We start from the raw sequence: 20,325 nt of genomic DNA, 5'->3' as shown, positions 1-20,325 counted from the left end.
TGATTGTTTTCCTTATGTTGAACCATCCTTGCATACCTGTTATGAATCCCACTTGGTCACTAATTTTTTATACAAGCAATCTGAATTAATTTCTTCAATCTTCTTTTGATAGTTACTAAGTCATTCAATAGTTTACCTGCAGAATCCCTCTACATTTCCACTTAAAGTTTACCTTTTTCTTCAGTTCTTTCTGCTTGAGATACGCTGAACATGTTCTTCCTTTTTATTCTCTAATTCTGGGTCATTGCACATTTAATTATAAGACTTTGTCTCCTTGAACTTGCCTTTTAATTCTTTAATTCTGCTCTTTCAATTCATAAGTTTTTCCATTCACTTAATTTGTTTCAACGTTTAGATACAGACAAATCAACAGAAAACAGTTATGGGAGATTTTACTACATTACCAAATGCTCAGATATAAAGATTTCAAGCAGATCAGGAGAGGATCAATTCACTGCTCTTAGTTGGTTTCTACTCATTGTGACCCTTCCTTGGATTTCCAAAGCTGTGCCTCTTAACAGAAAGAGACTTCCCACCTTTCCCCCCAAGCATGTTCATTGTAGTGTTGTCCACAACAGTGAAGCCATCAACAAACAAATGTATAGATAAGACATGTGTGAGTGTTTGAACATTCACACAATAGAATATTATCCAATACTTAAAAACAACGGGCTTGTGAAACACTATACAATGTTGAGCAGTCTGGAAGAAATTATGCTGAGTGAAATAGCTCAGTCACAAAAGGACCATTACTGCATAAGATCACTGTTGTAAAATGAGTTTGACCCAGGGATGGAAGAGAGAACAGGGGAAGAGTGGATCAGTAATGAACACTGCACTGGAAGAGAAGAAAGAAAGGATTGAAAGGGATGTATGAGTGGACGTTGTATGTATGACATTTAACAATCTGGAACAAGAAGTTCATTACAAAATAAATGGAGGAGAGGAAGGAAGAAGAATACACCACAGTGAATGAGTGAAAAGCCAATCTTGCTGTAAACTTTCATTAAAAATCACAATTTAAAAATATTTACTTTATTGCATTGAGGAGCCCTGATGACCCAGTGTGTAATAAATTGAGTTGATAAATGAATTCTCCCAATCACTTTAGCTACTTCTACATTCAAGAACAACTTTCAGAGTCTTCTCTGACATTGTTTGATCTTTTTTTCCCCCTTTCTTATCATGTGCCTGATACAGGTCATGGTCTTTGCAATTACTTGCTATGCATCAGAGAGCTGGACAATGACTAGGATGATAGAATAATTGATGTCTTTGATCTGTGGTGCTCGAGAAGAGTATTGAAGGTACTATGGACTGCTAAGAAAACAAACAGGTTCAACCTGGAGAGGGTGAAACCAGGCTGCTCCTTAGAGGCAAGGATTCTGAAGCTCCATCTAACATACTTTGGACATGTTGGAAGGAGGGACCAGTCCTTGAAGATGGGCGTCATGCTTGAGAGGGTGGAAGGACAACACAGGAGAGAAAGACCTTCTGAGGTGGATTGATTCAGTCACTGGGGTAATGGAGGTGGGTGTGTCAGAGACAGTGAGACTGACGCAGGACAGAGCAGGGTTTAGGGCTGTTGCACATTGGGACACTATGTGTCGCAGGCGACTCAACGGCACATAACAACAACTATAATCTTTTAAATGACTTTTTACTTTCTTTCCTTGAAAAAATTATAATTTGAGTGAAAGGTTACAAAACATTGAGTTTTCATTCAGGCATTCATAGAAACGTTATTTTATATCATCAATTTAAATTAATATAATTAATGTCTACTCAGACCTTTTTTGTAGATTGCCTTTCCTTCATCTAACTTCTCTTTGATTAACTTTTGCTCCCTTCTCTTACTTATTAACTCACCAAGATTGAGTCTGTGTGTCAATCTTTTCTTAGCTTTTTATGTCTGTTCTTCATGTATAATGCCATTCCATAACTCATTTGATCTTCACTGGTATTCAGTGCATCACATCTAGTCTTTAAATGGTTTCTAAATTGAGGTAGCATACATTCAAGGTTGTGCTCTGACTCTCATGGATTTAATTTTTCTTTTCACCTTCAGCTGGCAGGCAGATGAATGTAGTCAGCTCCTAGCCTTGTTCTGATTGAAGAACTCTGCTTCCCATTGTCTCTTTCCACAGATGCAGGTGATTTTGTGCCTTTGCATTTCACCCATTGAGAGCCACATGAATAGCTGCCATTGCTGTTATTGATGGAGGCTCTTCTCAGGGAATAAGTCATTGATTCATTTTCCGAAATTCTATCATGTGATCTCCAGCATCTTTTTAATATTTTGTTTTATATTGGTTGCATACAAAATTTATATCCACTGCATATCATTTCATACGAGTCCATTGCATGTCACACGTTCTTATAGTCACATTGTGTTTCAAATGATCATTCATGTACGTGGTTTTATAAACGTAATCACTGTTTTTCTATGCCTATTATACTACCCCATCTTTTCAGGTTCCTACTGGATCTTTCTGATTCCTTCTCTCCCACCACCACCTCATTGCCACCCCCCACTAAACTCTGTTATCCTAATGATTTCCTCCTTTTATTGTTTTTCCAACTACCAATCCTTCACTGCTTCCTAGTTTCACATTATAATCACCATTACTTAGCAATGTATCTTGCTTGCATGTTTGATTAATTTCAGATTGCAGAATTTGGCAAAAATCTGGAATTTTGGTACCTTTTACATTAGCCATTGGTATATAAATTTGAATGATAGTCTTATTAACTAGTTTTTCTGATATGCATATTAATATTATGCATTTCTGACAGTGTTGTCCTTCAGAATGTTGTTTTTACTTTGTGCTGAGTTGGAACCAACTCATGCCTGACCCTCCTGATTTTCAGAGGCAGTTAATTGTACAAAAGGAGATTGCCCTTCCTTCTCTCATGAAATAGCTGGTGGATTTGAACCATGTGCTTTAGGGACTTCAGTGCAGCTTCTTACCACTAAGCCACCAGTTGTTGTCGTTATGTGCCATTGAGTCGTTTGCGACTCATAGCGACCCTATGTACAACAGCCCTAAACCCTGCTCTATCCCGTGCCAATCCCATTGCCTCTGACACACCCATACCAATTACCCCAGTCACAGACTCAATCCACCTTATAGAGAGTCTTTCCTCCTGCGCTGCCCCTCCACCCTCCCAAGCATGATGTCCCTTTCCAAGGAACTGTCTCTCCTTACAACATGTCCAAAGTATGTCAGATAAAGCCTCAGAATCCTTGCCGCCAAGGAGTAGCCCGGTTTAACCTTCTCCAGGATGAATCTGTTTGTTTTCTTAGCAGTCCACGGTACATTCAATACTCTTCTCCAGCACCACAGTTCAAAGGCATCAATTCTCCTTCTATAATCCCTAGTCATTGTCCAACTCTCTGATGCATAACAAGTGATTGCAAAGACCATAGCCTGTATCAGATGCACCTTCGTCTCCAGAGACACCGTTGCTCTTGAGTACTTTAGAGAGGTCCCTAACAGCAGACTTTCCCATCGCAATACGTTTTTTGATTTCCTGGCTGCTGGTGCCAAGAGTGTTGACTGTGGAGCCGAGCAAACTGAAGCTGTGAACAATCTCAATCTCTTCGCCATCCATCCTGATGCTACCAATTGGTCCAGTGGTGAGAATCTTTGTCTTCTTGACATTGAGCCTCAGTCCATACTGAAGGCTGCAGTCCTTGACCCTCTGCAACAAGTGCATGAGGTCCTCCTCAGTTTCAGCAAGCAGGGTTGTATCATCTGCATAACGCAGATTGTTAATAGATCTTCCACCAATCCTGACGCCACAATTCTCCTCATAGGGCCCAGCCTCTCGGATAATCTGCTCTGGATACATGTTGAAAAGGTATAGATATAGGACACATCCCTGGCGTATACCCTTTCCCAATTTTGAACCATGTAGTGTTACCCTGCTCTGTTCTGACGAATGCCTCTTCATCCAAGTATAGGGTTTGCATTAGCATGATTAAATGTTCTGGGATTCCCATTCTTTTCAGAGTCAGCCACAGTTTGTTATGATCCACACAGTCAAATGCCTTTGCATAATCAATGAAACACAGATAGACATTCTTCTGGTATTCCCTGCTTTCAGCTAAGATCCATCTAACATCAGTTACAATATCCCTAGTACCACGACCCCTTCTAAACCCTGCCTGGACTTCTGGCAGCTCTCTGCTGATGTGCTGTTCCAGTCGTTTTTGGATAGTCTTCAGTACAGTCTTGCTTACATGTGAAATCAGTGATATTGTTCTGTAGTTTCCATACTCTGTTGGGTCACCCTTCTTTGAAATGGGAACAGATATAGATCTCTTCCAGTCAGTTGGCCAAGTAGTTGTTCTCCAGATTTCTTGGCACAACTTGGAGAGCACATCTTGAAGTCTTCTTTGAATAATGAATGTGATGTCATTCTTCTTCAGTTCATCATTCCTGACCAAGTAGACCATGTTTTCTGATTCAAAATGGCCAAGAGCAGCCCTAATACCAAGGATTAGTACCCAATACTTGGGAGTTCAGCTTCTTAATACCTACATCATCTATCATGATGCATTGGTTCCATTTTTAGGACTTCTCATTTTCCTAAATTTGTGCTTTATACCTTATGTTATAATTATTAGTGGATCTGAAGTCTAAAGGAGTTAAATTTCTGCTTAATTTCAAAAATTAGAATAGACTTTCTTATGCCACAATGTCCAGTAGTTCATAATCAGGGATAATGCTGATTCATTCCCAGGGAGGACACAAGCATCCATGCTGCAGGCCCCACCATGCACAGAGGACAGCGCTGCACGATAGACTGTCCTGCTCAAAATACCAGTGATGCAGCTCTGGAGGTTAAGGCATTTGGTTTCCCACGTACACAGTTTTTGCCATATCTAATTATTACTGTACTAGTAACTTAGGGAACTCTGGTGGCCTAATGGCAAGAAGCTGCACTGCAGTCCTGAAGGCATGGGGTTTGAAGCCACTGGTCACCCCTCAGAAGAAAGATGGGCAATCTCCTCTTGTGCAATTAACTGCCTCTGAAAACCTGCTGGAGGGTCGGCTATGGATTGGTTCCAACTCTGTGATACACAACAGCACCACTCAATAACTTAGTGTTTTTCCCTTAATTTACTCACCTTTTACTTACTTAAGTAACCCTAGCAATATAGAGCTTTATGTGTTGGGCTGCTAACCAAAAGGTTGGTCGTTCAAGTCCACTGGTTACTCCTATAAGAAAGATGAGCCATCTCCTCCCAAAAAGATTGTCTGCCTTGGAAACACAACAGAAGGTTCATTGAGTTGGAATTGATTCAATGATAGGGAGTTTAAGGTTTGTTCACTTGTCTTTTTATTATAATCATGGGTTTAAAACACTATATTTTTTTCCTAATCTCACTAAAATAGATATATCATTATTATGATGCAAAATATTCACCACTGCACTACTTGATATCATCTTGCCTATCACAGTGGTACTGGTATCAGGCTTTGGGAAGTCATGACCATATGGCCGTATTGAATTAATTTAAAGCTCAACCTGATTTTCTGTAGTATATTCTTGGGAGTTGAACTAAAACCTTAGGATTCTAATTTTTAAGTAACCTTGTATTTAGCAGAATTTACAAGCTGAAGGGTACCCATGAGGGTGCTTCTCCAGATGGAGGTCAGGCAACATAAACAGCTGTTCCTGAATCTTTACGTGTGCAAGGATACCTAATTGGAAGGACTTGATTTTCTCTTGATGGGTTAGTATTTACGTGCCAATGAGCTTTGCTCCAGTCCATGCCCACAGACTGCTGGCCATCTCCCAGTTATGTGGCACCACTCAAGAGGGATCTATGTCCCTGAAAATGAGGAATAATGAGAGCAAATCCTCTCTTTACTTCCAAATAACTGGCTCAAAACATATGTTACATTAAAAGTGGGCCAAGTTTCAGAAAGAAGGATGATAGGATGTAGCAGAATCAAGGACATCCTTTCCCCAACTCTTAATCAACTGAACCAGAGACAAACTTCAAAACAAAACTTAGACTTCAAAACAAACTTAGGCTTAAATTCACCAGCAGCAACCAAGCTAATAAGCAAAAAACTGATTACAGGTTTATGCCATGAATTTTAAAAATTGTTAGGAAAGTAATATCTCACACTAATTCTTTAGAAACAGTTCTGAGAAAAGACGGTGATGTGAAAAAATCCCAAGGGTTCTTCTTATTAATATAATTCCTATGAAAAGCAGCTGGTAAACAGAGCAGGTGGCAATCCAGTAAATGTCAAGACACACCTTTGGCAGAGACAGGAAGGTGATCCAGGATGGGCTATCTGATTAGGGGGAGACATTCGCTGTATGGAGCAGTGTATTCCAACTATGCAGTGTGGACTGTAACACAATTAACTGGCCTCCAAGAGTCAAGGCAGAGGCTGAGGTGCTGAGCAACAATAGATCCACCTCTCCTTCCTGGCAAATCCTTCAGACTGTAGAAAATAAATGAAAAGCAAAAGCAACATCAAATCATAACTCAGAGGGTTCCATGAGAGCTGGTTCCATGGGAAGTGAAGAGAGTGTCAAAGATACATCAACACACCGTAACAGGATAAACAGAAGTTCTAGACCCAGATGCTCACGCTAGGCAGAAGTGGAGTGACGGTGTCATGACAACTGTGTGAAAGTGCCACAGGAGAGGGATGAAAGGAAGCTTGCGAAAAATAAACTTGCTGGCACGCTGGTCCAACTCCAGAGAACTCACCCCCACAAACACTTCTTGCTACTGAAGAATCAGTTGATGCTGAGTCAGCTGTTACTCACGGTAACCCCATGTGTGCCAGAGTAGATCTGTGCACCATATGATTTTCAAGTCTGACTTCTGGGGACTAGATCACCAGGCTTTGATTCTGAGGCAACTCTGAGTGAACTTTACCCAATGACCTTTCCATTAGTTGAGCATTTTGTTTCTTCTATTCAAGGACTGTAGAGGAATTCAGTAAAAGGCAAAACCCTTAAATTGTGTTTGTTACAGTAAAACACTCTTGTGGCTGTTAGATATTGAGTCAGCTACAACTCATAGCGACCCTATGAACAGTACATCAAAACCTTACCCCTGTCATGCACTGTTCTCACAATCGATGCGATGCTCAAGGCCATTGTTGTAGTCACTTGTCAACTCATCTCTTTGAGGATCATCCTCTTCTTCACTGGACTGAACTTCAGTTTTTCCAAGCATGCTGTCTCTTTCCAAGGATTGATGCCATCTGACAACAGGCCCAAAGTATGTAAGACATAGTTTAATCTTCCGTGCCTCCAGCGAGCACACTGGTGGCACTTCCTCCAACATGGATTTGTTTGTACTTTTGGTAGTCCAGAATATTTTCAGGACTCTTTAACAACACCACAATTCAAAGGCATAGAATTATCTTCCATCTTCCATATTAAATATTTCTTTATTTTCCATTTGAGAATATACACAGCAAAATATACACAAATTGAACAGTTTTGTTTTGTTTTGTTTTGTTTTTTTGTTTTCCATGTACAGTTCCATGACACTGGTGGCATTTTTCAGGTGCAATTATCCTCAACCTCTGAGTTGTCCCTCTTTCATGAATGCAAACTCACTGCCTTCTAAGGTTTCTATCTAATCTTTAAAGCTGATGTTTTCTGTGCAACCCCATATGGTATTGGTGTTGTTATGTGCCATCGAGTTAACTGCAGCTCATAGCAACCCTTTTCACAGTATCTCTGAACCCTGTCCTATCCTGAGCCAATCTCACTGTCTCTAACACCTACTTCCATTACCCCAGTTACTGTGTCAATCCATCTCATCCAGGATCTTCCTCACCTGTGCTGTCCCTCCACTATTCCAAGTATAATATCATTCTCCAAGAATTGGTCTCTCCTAGCAACATGCCCAAAGTGTGAGATAGGGATTCAAAATCCTTGCCTCTAAGGTGACTGTCCTCCCCAGGACAGACCTCTTGTTCTTTGGAGGTCCATGGAATGTTTACTCTTCTCCAGCACCACAACGTTGAGTGATATCACAATGGCATCGATTTTTCTTCTCTCATCCTACGTCATCATCCAGCTCTCTGATGCATAGCAAGTAACTGAGAAGACCATCGCGTGGATCAAGAGGACATTAGTCTCTAGATGGATATCCTTGCTCTTCAGTACTCTGGAGAGGTCCCTGACAGCAGATTTTCCTAATGCAATTTGTCTTTTGATTTCTTGACTGCTGTTATAGTTAGAGGCTTTCAGACACTCTCTAACTAATAAAAGTCCCATGGATAATAGAACAAAATCCAGGCAGTTCCTATGCTGCCTCACAATCTCTGCTGTGATTAAGCCCTCCCTTGCTTACAGTCATCATGTCAATCCAACTAGCTGAAGGGTTTCCTTTCATTCATGGACCCTCCGCCTTTCCGAGCATGATGTCCTTTTCTGAGGACTGGCCCCATTAACAGCAGACCTAAAGTATGTGAGAAGTGTCTTACTATTTGTGTCTAAGGAACACCGTGGTTGAATTTCTTCCAAGACAGATTTATTTGTTCTTCTAGTAGTCCATGTAGTCCAAGGACTATAGCCTTCAAGATGGATTGAAACTCAACATCAAAAGAACAAAGATTCTCACCACTGGGCCAATTGGCAGCATCATTATGGATGGTGAAGAGTTTGAGATAGTTAACAGTTTTAGTTTGCTTGGTTCCACAGTCAACACTCTTGGTTGCAGCAGCCAGGAAATCAAGAAACTAATTGCATTGGGAAAGTCAGCTGTCAGGGACCTCTCCAGAGTACTGATGAACAACGACGTTAGGTTGAAGACTAAGGTACACCTGATCCAGGCCATAGTCTTTGCAATTGCATGCTATGCATCAGAGAGCTGGACAGTGTCTAGGGATGACAGAAAGAGAATTGATGCCTTTGAGCTTTGGTGCTGGATAAGAGTGTTGAATATACCATGGACTGCAAGGGGAACAAACAGATTTTCCCTGGAGAGGGTGAAACAGAGCTGCTCCTTGGAATCAAGGATTCTGAAGCTTCGTCTGATATACTTTGGGCATGTTGCATTGAGGGACCAGTTCTTGGAGAGGGACATCATGTTTGGGAGGGTGGAGGGACAGAGCAAAAGAGAAAGACCCTCAACGAGATGGGTTGATTCAGTGATTGAGATAATGGGAGTAGGTGTGTCAGAGACAGTGAGGTTGGCACAGGACAGAGCAAGGTTTAGGGCTGTTGTACATATGGTTGCTGTGAGTCACAAGCGAATTGATGGCACGTAGCAGCAACAACAACAACAGCAGCAGTCTATGGTATATTCAATACTCTGCCAACACTACAATTAAAAGACATCGATTCTTCGATCTTCTTATTCATTGTCCATTTTTCCCCCCATGCATATAAAACAATTGAAAATACGTAATTTGGGGTTGGGCATACTTTAGTCTTTAATGTGGCATTCTTGCTCTTTAGCACTTTAAAGGGGTCCCTGACAGCACATTTTCCCAGTGCTTTCTTGATTGCTGTTTCCACAAATGTTGGTGTGGATCCAGTCGAAACAATAGCATTGACAGCCTCAGTATTTTTTTCCTCTACCATGATGTTGCCTATTGGTCCACTGGCAAGAATTTTTGTTTCCTTGGCATTGATATGCAGTCCATATTGAAGGTTGTTATTTGATCTTTTGCAACAAGTGCTTTAAGCCTTCCTCACTTTCAGCAAGCAAGGCTGTGTCATCTGCATATAATGCAGGCTGTTGTAGACTCTTCCTCCAATTCTGATGCCACATTCTTCTTTATGTAGTCTAGGTTGTCAGATTATTTTCTCAGTATACAAATTGATTAGCTATAGTAGAAGGGTATAGTCATGACATGCATATTTTATGATCTTAAATTATGATGTACTATCCCCTTGCTCCGTGGTCCATGTGCAGACTCTGCATGGGCACAACTGAGGATTTGGAAATTCCCATTTGTCTTAATGTTGTCCATAACTTGTTATGATCCATATAATCAAATACCTTTGCAAAGTCAGTATGATCCCATAGGTCTTAAAAGAGCTGAATGTTCAAGGGATAAATACTTTGTTTTAGCAGATAAACTGGTTATTTGGTTTTAAGAATATTTAAAGGGTTGGTTTTATTTGTGGTTTGTTTTTTTTTGTTGTTGTTGTTGTTGGTTTTGTTTTTTTAAGACTGAAAGCCTGTCTTAGGGAAATAATTTTGGGAGTGTCTTCTTATAGATTTCATGGCTGCAGAAAGTCTGCAGTCCATGAGAATTTTTAATTCTGTTCTACCTTACCCCACCCCCCGTTTGATTGGTATTCTTCTATAGATTGTAATCAAATGGTGGACGTTCTTAAAAGATATTTTGGAGAACTAAGAAAATAAGTTGAGGAGAAAAACTTGAAATAGGGCTAATAAATTAATATGAATCAGAAAATAAAACTAACCCTCCAGAAAGACATCACTAAAAATCAAACAAATGGCATTGGATAGAGCCCAGGCAGTAGTCACAGTTGTTGTGTACAGTGGAGTAGGAACCGTCTCATAGCTGACCCTTCTGCAGGACTTCAGAGGCTTTTAATTGCATGGGAGGAGATTGTCCACTCTTCTCCCACAGAGCAGCTGGTGGCCTCAAACTGTCCTTTTGGGACTGCAGGGAAGCTTCTTGCTACTAGACCACTAGAGCTGTTATAACAATATGAGAGAAAAAGATAGCCTTGGAGGTTAGGCAGCGCTAGCCAGTATTTTGAAAAACAGTTCTGCTGACCTAATGGCAAGAAGCCGCACTGCAATCCCGAAGGGCACGAAGTTCAAGGCCACCATCTCCTCTGTGGGAGAAGGATGGGCAGTCTCCTCCCTTGTGATTAACTGCCTCTGAAAACCCATCTGAGGGTCAGTTATAGATTGGTTTCACCTCTGTGATACGCAACAACAGCAGGGGTAGGCAAATTTTTCTGAAAGGAAGAAAGAATGGAATTTTTTGGACAGAAGAAAATGCTACATGCCTGAAAAAGCAGATTTAAAATCACAAAAGTATACCTGATCTAAAATATAGTAATACTTTAGACTTAAGAATCCCACATATGAAGAATGATCAAGTTGATATCTCAATTCCCCGCACCAATATTTCTACCATAAAATATGGACAAATACTACAGTCTTGTGAAAGAAATAAAATTATTACAACATAAACATTAAATTTTAAAATTACATTGTTGTTGTTGTTAAGTGCTGTCGAGTCGTAGATGACTTATAGTGACCCTATAACTTTCATCATTTCTCCAAGTTTATAGGATTTCCAGAGGCATAATGTAAAATATTAAAATACTATACATGAAAAATTAGTATCATAAAGTTGTGATTATAATAAGCAGACACACTTTACTTGAAATAATTTAGGAAATACAGTAACCATCAGCATTTCTTGACAAAAACTACAGCATGATCCCATTGATCCAAATGGCTCAAATGAAAATAACAAACTCCAAAGCAGAAAAGCTAGGGCTGAAAAACTCAGTAACAATCAAAAAATACTGGTGAGCATTTAAGGCATTATAATGTAGTTTTAAGACTAAACAGCTGTTGGGGGGTGGGGATTATGGTTACAGAAGGCATATAAGTATGTATCCTGACAATGAAAATGAATATGCTACAAAAAAATAATGATATAGGAAGAAAGCAAAAGAAAATGTGTTGTTAATTACAGAGCATTAATATGAGAACACAACCCCTTTAATTTTCAGTCTTCTTTTTTTAGTATTGTATGTTTTCCTCAAGTATTTCACTGAAGGTTTAAAAGTAATTTACTTTCACTTTTGCTTCTTTTTTTCTTATGTTAAATCTAAATAAAATTCAGTTGTTCTTATTAGAAAAAAAAGAATTCCCATCCTTATATAGTTCTTTTTATCTACCCATTCTTCTAACAGTATGAACACAGAGAGGTCCAGAATCATGTTCACCAATGTACATACAATGATGGGATATAGGATAGCTTGTTTTTATACTTTTCTGTGTTACTTGATTGTTTTTAATGAGCTCATAAGTCTATGAAAGTCATAAAATAATAATAATAATAATAATATTATTATTATTATTATTAACATAAGGGCTATAACATCATTACTGTTAATCTAAAATATTGGCAAGTAGAGTTATTATTATTCTCATTGCTTTTTAGTCATTTTAAAAATGATACTGTTTGGATAAACAAAAGAAATAGTCCCTGATAATATTTTTTGCAGCTCATACTTAAGATATTGGCAAATATATAGTAGCCAAAGGCATGTTGTCTGGAAAACATCTGCTGTTTTAATGTCTTTTGCATTCTTTGTAAATTCATGAATCAAAACAGTGTGCTGAGTGGTTTGTGTGTGATGTGGGATTGTCCCAGATCTCTGTAATACTGATGGACAGGAACTGAAGTCCACTGTGCCGGTGTGTCAGTGTTTGAACCAGAAATATGAAAACCTCACTCCTCATCCAGGCCTAAGCAACAACTTGCACCCTCATCTTGGATGCTTCCTTAAAATAAAGCCCCTCTGAAATGCTACTCCTTGCCACTGTTAACTCTCATCACTTTCTTCAATGTTCCACGTATCTCTGCCTCTGGGTGTTTGCACATCCAGTTCCCTCTACGCTGAGAATACTCTTCACTCAGCTCCTTCTTCAAGCTTAGCTTTAGCTACCTGTCCTCTAGAAGACCTTCTCTAACCCAAATATGTTCCCCTTTTGTGTAACTAGTAGCCTTCTCATGTCAACGTTCTAATCAGTTGCTCGACACCAGACCCCTCAGTGGACTGACCTCCAGGATAATGTAATCTACTTTGTGCCATCAAGTTGAGTATGACTCACAGAAACCCTGTGAACAATAGGTCTAAGCCTTGCCCTATCCTGTGCCATCAGCATTATCTCTTACACACTTCAGCTCAGGGCTGCTGTCACTATGTCAATCCATTTCATTCAGGGTCTTTGTCTCCTTCACTGACCTTCCACCATTCCAAGCATGATGTCCCTCACCAAGGAATAACCTCTCCTAGCAACATGCTCAAAGTATGTGAGATGAAGCTCTGTCATCTTTGCCTCCATGGAGAGCTCTGGCTGTACCTTCTCCAAGACATAGCTGCTTGTTCTTTTGGCAGTCCATTGGATATTTCGTACTCCTCTATAATACCACAGTTCAAAACTATCAGTTTTTCTTCTGTCATCCTTATTCATTGTCCAGCTTTTACATGTATAGCAAGTGACTGAAAAGACCAGGGCTGAATCGGGCACACCTTAGTCTTCAAACTGACATTATTGCTCCTCAGTAATTTGAAGCAGTCTCTGGCAGCATTCTTGCCCAATGCAATAAGCCTCCTGGTCTCCTGACTGCTGGTACCAAGTTGCTGATTGTAGCTCCAAGTAAGAGAAAATCATTGACAATATAAACCTTTTCTATGTCTATCATTATGTTGCCCATTGGTCCAATCATAAGGATTTTTTTGGTTTTCATTTTATATTTGTTTGCTTACAATGGTAAAGATTTTTGCTTCCTAATGTTGAGATCTATCTCTAAGCAGAGTTAAGGGCTGTTGTACATAGGGTGCTATGAGTCGCAAGCGACTGGATGGCACATAACAACAACAATGTTGAGATGGAATCCATATTTGATGGAGGCTGTAGTCTTTGATTTTCTGCAGCAAGACTTTCAAGTCCTCACTTTCAGCAAGCAAGGTTATTTCATCTGCATAACACAGTTTCTTGATGAGTCTTCCTCCTATCCTGATAGCACATTCTTCTTCATGGAGTCCAACTAATTCAGTGTACAGATTGAAAAGATACAGAGAAAATAATACAACCCTGATGTATACCTTTCCTAATTTTAAACCATGCTGTGCTCTGTTTGGAAAACAGCTTCTTGGTTTAGGTATAGATTTCCCATGGGCATAATTAAGTGTTCTGGGATTCCCCTTCTGTGTTAGCCACAAGTTGTTACAATCCGCACAGTGAAATGCCATTACATAGTCAATAAAACACAAATAGACATTCTTCTGGTATTCTCTGCTCTCAGTCAGAATTCATCTAACATCAGCAGTGAAATCCCTGGTGCCAAAGCCTCTTCTAAATCCAGCTTGAGCTTCTGGCAGTTCCCTGCCAATGTACTGTTCTAGCTGGTTCTGGGTAATCTTCACCAATATTTTGGTTATATGTGATATTAATGATATTTTTTTTAAATTTTCACATTCTTTTATATCACCTTACTTTGGAATGAGAACAAAGATGGGTCTCTTCCAGACAGTTGGCCAAGTAAGTGTCTTCCAAATTTTCTGGCATAGACTCATGAGCACATCCAGGGCTGCATCTCTTAATTGAAACATATTGTTTGGTATACCTACTATTCTTGAAGCCATTTTTTGCCCGTGCCTTCACTGCAACTTGAACTTATCCTGTCATCACCATTGACTCTTCTTGTTCATATGGTTGTTGTTGTTATGTGTCGTCGAGTCATTTGCGACTCATAGCGACCCTATGCACAACAGCCCTAAACCCTGCTCTATCCTGAGCCAACTGCACTGCCTCTGACACACCCATCTCGATTACCCCAGTCACCGAATCAGTCCATCTCATAGAGGGTCTTCCCCTCCTGCGCCGTCCCTCCACCCTCCCAAGCACGATGTCCCTCTCCAAGGACCCGTCCCTCCTGGCAACATGCCCAAAGTATGTCAGACGAAGCCCCAGAATCCTTGCCTCCAAGGAGTCGTTTGGTTTAATCCTCTCCAAGATGAATCTGTTTGTTTTCCTGGCAGTCCATGGTACATTCAGTATTCTTCTCCAGCACCACAGCTCACAGGCATCAACTCTCCTTCTGTCCTCCCTAGTCATTGTCCAACTCTGATGCATAACAAGCGATTGCAAAGACCATGGCCTGTATTAGGCGCACCTTAGTCTCCAGAGAGACACCGTTGCTCTTGAGTACTTTAGAGAGGTCCCTAACAGCAGACTTTCCCATCGTGATACGCTTATTGATTTCCTGCCTGCTGGTGCCAAGAGTCTTGACTGTGGAGCTGAGCAAACTGAAGCTGTGAACAATCTCAATCCCTTCGCCGTCCATTCTGACGCTGCCAATTGGTCCAGTGGTGAGAATCTTTGTCTTCTTGACATTGAGCCTCAGTCCATACTGAAGGCAGCAGTCCTTGACCCTCCGCAGCAAGTGCATGAGGTCCTCCTCAGTTTCAGCAAGCAGGGTTGTGTCGTCTGCATAACGCAGATTGTTAATAGAGCTTCCACCAATCCTGATGCCACAATTCTCCTCATAGAGCCCAGCCTCCCAGATAATCTGCTCTGCATACATGTTGAAAAGGTATGGAGACAGGATGCATCCCTGGCGTACACCCTTCCCAATTTTGAACCATGCAGTGTTACCCTGCTCTCTTCTGACTACTGCCTCTTGGTCCAAATAGTTTTGTTTCAACCATTTATTTTTGTTACAGTAAATCTGTTTATTCCTTTCATCTTCTTTGGATGCTTCCTGTATAATTCAAGATTTTTGCCCATGGTATCTCTTGGTACTGCTTGAACTCGTGACTTAAATTTTATATTTTTTCCCAGTTCTTTTAACTGTAGAAAGGGCAAGCAAATTCTTCCCTTATTATTCTCCAACTCCAGCCCTTTCCTCATTCCATTGTAATATTATTAGTGTTCAATGCCACAAACCTATTCTGGAGATTATTTTTAAATTCAGGCGGGATAGACTCGGTATCATATTTTTTAGCTCTAGACTTGTTTTCATTTTATTCAGCTTCAGTTTTAACTTGCAAATGAGTAACTGATGATCTGTTCCACACTCAACACCTGGCCTGATTTAAACTGCTGATATTTAGCTGCTCCAACAAGTTTTTCCACAGAGTAGTCAATCTGATTCCTGTGCAGTCCATCAGGTGAGGTTCATTTGTAAAGAGGCATTTTGTGTTTATAAAAATAGGCATTTGCAATGACTAAAATCACTGAATACACAAAATCCAGCCATCCTATGTACATCTTTATTTTTGTCATCAAGAACATCCAACCTTTCTGACTACCATTCCTACCTCATTGATTCCAACTTTTGCCTTTTGTTATTGTTGTTGTTGTTGTTATGTGTCATCAAGTTGCCTGAACTCAGTGACCGATGTACAGCAGCTCTGAACCCTTCCTTATCCTGAGCCAGTCTCACTAATTCCAACACACCAACCCCCATTGCCGCAGTTACTGTATCAGTCAATCTCATCTATGGTCTTCTTCTCCAGCATTGTCCCTCCGCCCTTCTGAGCATGATGTCCTTCTCCAGGACCCGTCTCTTCTGGCCACATGCCCAAAGTATGTGAGACAGAGCTTTGAAATCCTACCCTCCATGGAGAAACTTGGTTTCACCCTCTCCAAGACAGACCAGTTTGTTTTCTTGGAAGTCCATGATATGTTGAAGACTCTTTTCCAGGACTACAACTCAAAAGGATTGATTCTTCGTTTGTCATCCTTAGTCATTGTCCAGCTATCTGAAGTATAACAAGTAAATGTGAAGACCATGGCCTAATTAGGTGCACCTTAGTCTTTCTTCTGATATTGTTGCTTTTCAGCACTCTAGAGCGGTCCCTGACAACAGATTTTCTTAATGTAATTCATCTTTTGATATCCTGACTGCTCATGTTAAGAGTGTTGATTGTGGAGCTGAGCAAGCTGTAATTGTTAACAACCTCAATCTCTTCTCCATCTATCAGGGTGCTGTGAATTAGCCCAGTGGTGAGAATTTTTATCTTCTTGATGTTGAGCTTCAATCCACATTGAAGACTATAGTCCTTGACTAGTCACCAATATTTATAAATGCTAGTTTATTTACAAAATTCAAATTCATTGTTTTCCAGAACAGATTCTTCCAATTTCCCTTATCCCACCCATCAAATTGTACAACCCCATAAACTATTAGAATAATAATTTAAAAAGAAAAAATAAAAATATTTATTAATGCATCTTGTTTGCATGCTTGGTCAATTTTTTTCATTCACTATTTACAAAATTCGAATACGAATTTGAACAAATTCTTTCAATTTCCCTCACCCCCCCATCAAATTGTTCAATCCAATAATTAATACCCTCTTCCCCTTGTACATCCACATCCCTCTGCTTCCAGCTTCTCCCACCTATCCTGTATCCTTATACTCCTTCTACAATAATGGTCTCATACAATATTTATCCTTGTGGGACTGAGTTCACTCAGCATAATGCTCTCCAATCCCTCCCAAGATAGGTAATAATCGACAAATTTATTGCTCCTGCATGCTGCATAGTATTCCATTGTGTGAATGTACCATAATTTCTCAATCCATTCATTTGTGGTAAGACATTTGAGCTGTTTCCATATTCTTGCGACAGTGAATAATGCTGCAGTGAACATTGTACGAATCTCAGTTTTCATTTTCTCAGGGTATATTTCAAGTAGTGGAATAGCTGGGTCATACAGAATTTCTGTGTTCAGCTTTTTGAGGAAGCACCAAACTGCCTTCCAGAATGGTTGCACCATTTAACAATCCTACCAGCAATGTATAAGAGTTCCTCTCTCGGCACATCCTCTCCAACATCTATTACTTGCTGGCCTGTTAAAATTTTGCATGCTTGGTCAATTTTGGGCTGCAAAATTTGGTAGAATTCCTCAATGTCCTCCTCTTTGGCTTTAGTTGTTGGTGCATATATTCAAATAGTGGTTACATTAATAGGTTTTCATAATGTTGTACCTTAGAACAGATCTTGAAATTGTGTTTTTTCTACTATTCTTCCTCAGCTTTTCATTTCTGGCATAAGATATCATACAATTGTCTAATTCAATGTGACCCATGAAATTAAGGAGAACTCTTGTGTGATCCCACTTACAGGACATAGCTAGTGGTTACCAGGTACTGTAGGAAGGGAGAGCGAGGAGTTGTTGCTGGAGGGACCCTGTGTTTCTGTTTGGGGTGACAAATAGAAATAGATAGCAGTGATGGCTGTACAACATGATGCATGGAATTTTGTCACTGAGCTATACACCTAAAATTGTTTAATGGCAAACATCCTACTGACTGGGAAAAAAAACATTTGGTCATACCCAATTACAAAAAGGGCAAAAGACATGGAAAGACTTTTTGTATAAGAAGATATTCAGATGGCCAACAGATACATGAAGAAATGTCCCAAATCACTAGCAATAAGAGAGATGCAAATCAAAACCACAATGAGATACTGTCTCACCCCAGTAGAGTGGCAAAGTTTAACAGGCCAGCAAGCATTAAAAGGATAGGGAGAGACAGGAACTCTTATACACTGTAGGTGGGATTGTAAACTGGTACAGTCACTCTGGATGACAGTATAGTGTTTTCCTCAAAAAACAGAACGTAGATATTCCTGTTAGGATTATACACCAGATATTTAGGACTGAGACACAAACAGAAATTTGTACAGCGATGTTTATAGCAGTCTTATTCGCCATAGCAAGAACATGGAAACAGCCCAAATGTCCAACTACAACCAGATGGATTGAGAAATTGTGGTACATTCACATGATGGAATACTCCACAGTTCTCAGGAGCAATCATTTTGAAAATTTCTTCATAGCTTGGGAAGGAGAGCATTATGTTGAGTGAACTCAGTCTCACAAGGAAAAATACAACATAAAAACATTATTGTAGAAATAGAAAGATAACTAGTAAAGCATGTATGAGGATCCAAGGAGGGGAGAGTGTGAGCAGAGAGCTAGGGTGAGGCTCTGGAAAGACAGGGTAATGGTGGGCATCGTTCAGTGGTGATACCATGACTGCTAGGAGAACAGACAGATTCATCCTAGAGAGGGTGAAATCAGGCTGTTCCTTGGAGGCAAGGATTCTGAAGCTTCGTCTAACCTACTTTGCACATGTTGCAAGGAGGGACCAGTCCTTGGAGAGGGACATCATGCTTGAGAGGGTGGAGGGACACTGCAAGAGAGGAAGACCCTCTATGAGGTGGATTGATAGAGTGACTAGGGTAATGGGGATGGGTGTGTCGGAGACAGTGAGACTGGCACAGGATAGAGCAGGGTTTAGGGCTGTTGTACATAGGGTCGCTATGAGTCGCAGGCGATTCACTGTCACATAACAACATTGTAAAGCAATATGTAAATATGTAAAATATGTACAATGTATCTGAGTGTGTGTGTATGTAAGGGAAAGGACCTCTGGTGACACAGTCCCGCTGGGAGTTGCACTCCTAATCTGAAGGCCTCTTGAGCAGTTAGAATTCACCAGCAAATGGCTCCAAGCAAGAAAATGAGCAGTTTCCTCTCTTGTGATTGACAGCCTTGGAAACCCAACAGAAGGGCAGCTTTGTGTTGGTTCCTACTCAACTGTAATGAGAGAATGAGTTTATAACTAACTAGACCAAACTATTAGTGGGATACTTTAAAGAGCTTTCCAGTTCGTTTTGCTGGCTTTCTTTCAGATTTTCTAGAATAAATTTTTACTGATGCTTAGACATCACCTATGTAGGTCAATCCATTGAACAGTTTCCTACGAAGACTAGGAAAAGTTGATCATTTAAACATAGTGCCTTGTTCTACCCACACCCTCGTATTTTATGTGTTCACTTAATCTTTCCCCATCTTGTCTTTTTTCTCCCCAGATAATGAGAAGCCTCTGATCCCCCCGCACCTCCTCAGCAGCTGCCCGTCAGACCAGCAGATTAACCAGCTGGCACAGAAGCTCGGCCCCGAGTGGGAGCCCATGGTCCTGTCGCTGGGATTGTCGCAGGCAGACATCTACCGCTGCAAGGCCAACCACCCACACAACGTGCAGTCCCAGATCGTCGAGGCCTTTGTCCGGTGGAGGCAGCGCTATGGGAAGCAGGCCACCTTCCAGAGCCTCCACCAAGGCCTGGAGGCCGTGGAGGGAGACCTCTCGCTACTGCAGCACATGCTGAAATGACAACCCCATCTACTACCTCAGGGGGGCATTCCCCAAGTCACACGCACCATGTGACTCGCATTCACTTGGGGCAGGTGTGCTGTTCAGCTTTAATTTTCCTTTGTCAGTGATCTTTAGATAAAAGAGGGCAGCAGAATATCCACTTGACATGACCAGAGAGGCTAGAGCACTCAGTAATTCACCTGTGTTGGCTGGAAGAGTCACTGCTTGAAGATTACTTGAAAATGGCTTTGCTATAATTGTGTATTTGGGGTTTTGTTGCTGTTGTTCCCTTTCTTTATTTTCTTCTTTTAAATGATTTCATTTTTGTTGAGACTAACAAGATAGTCCTTACAAGAGACTTACTGTGGGGTAGTGGTTGTTGTTGCTGTGTGTCATCGAGTCGGAAGGGACAAG

At 40.6% G+C, this 20,325-nt stretch overlaps 1 protein-coding gene across 1 annotated transcript in view; it reads left to right on the top strand.

The window, feature by feature from the left end:
• Positions 1-19,929, top strand: part of CRADD (CASP2 and RIPK1 domain containing adaptor with death domain) — a 331,731-nt gene extending 311,802 nt beyond the window's left edge. Inside the window, exon 3 of the mRNA XM_006898481.1 lies at positions 19,639-19,929. Within this exon, the coding sequence (XP_006898543.1) occupies positions 19,639-19,929 (291 nt within the window). The remainder of the gene's footprint in view (positions 1-19,638) is intronic.
• Positions 19,930-20,325: the final 396 nt, after the last annotated feature.

This window comes from Elephantulus edwardii, unplaced genomic scaffold (genome assembly GCF_000299155.1).
Source record: "Elephantulus edwardii isolate Elephantulus edwardi_28Jun2011 unplaced genomic scaffold, EleEdw1.0 scaffold00231, whole genome shotgun sequence".
In the NCBI taxonomy this organism is placed as follows: domain Eukaryota; kingdom Metazoa; phylum Chordata; class Mammalia; order Macroscelidea; family Macroscelididae; genus Elephantulus; species Elephantulus edwardii.
This window is presented reverse-complemented; position numbering and strand designations above follow the sequence as displayed.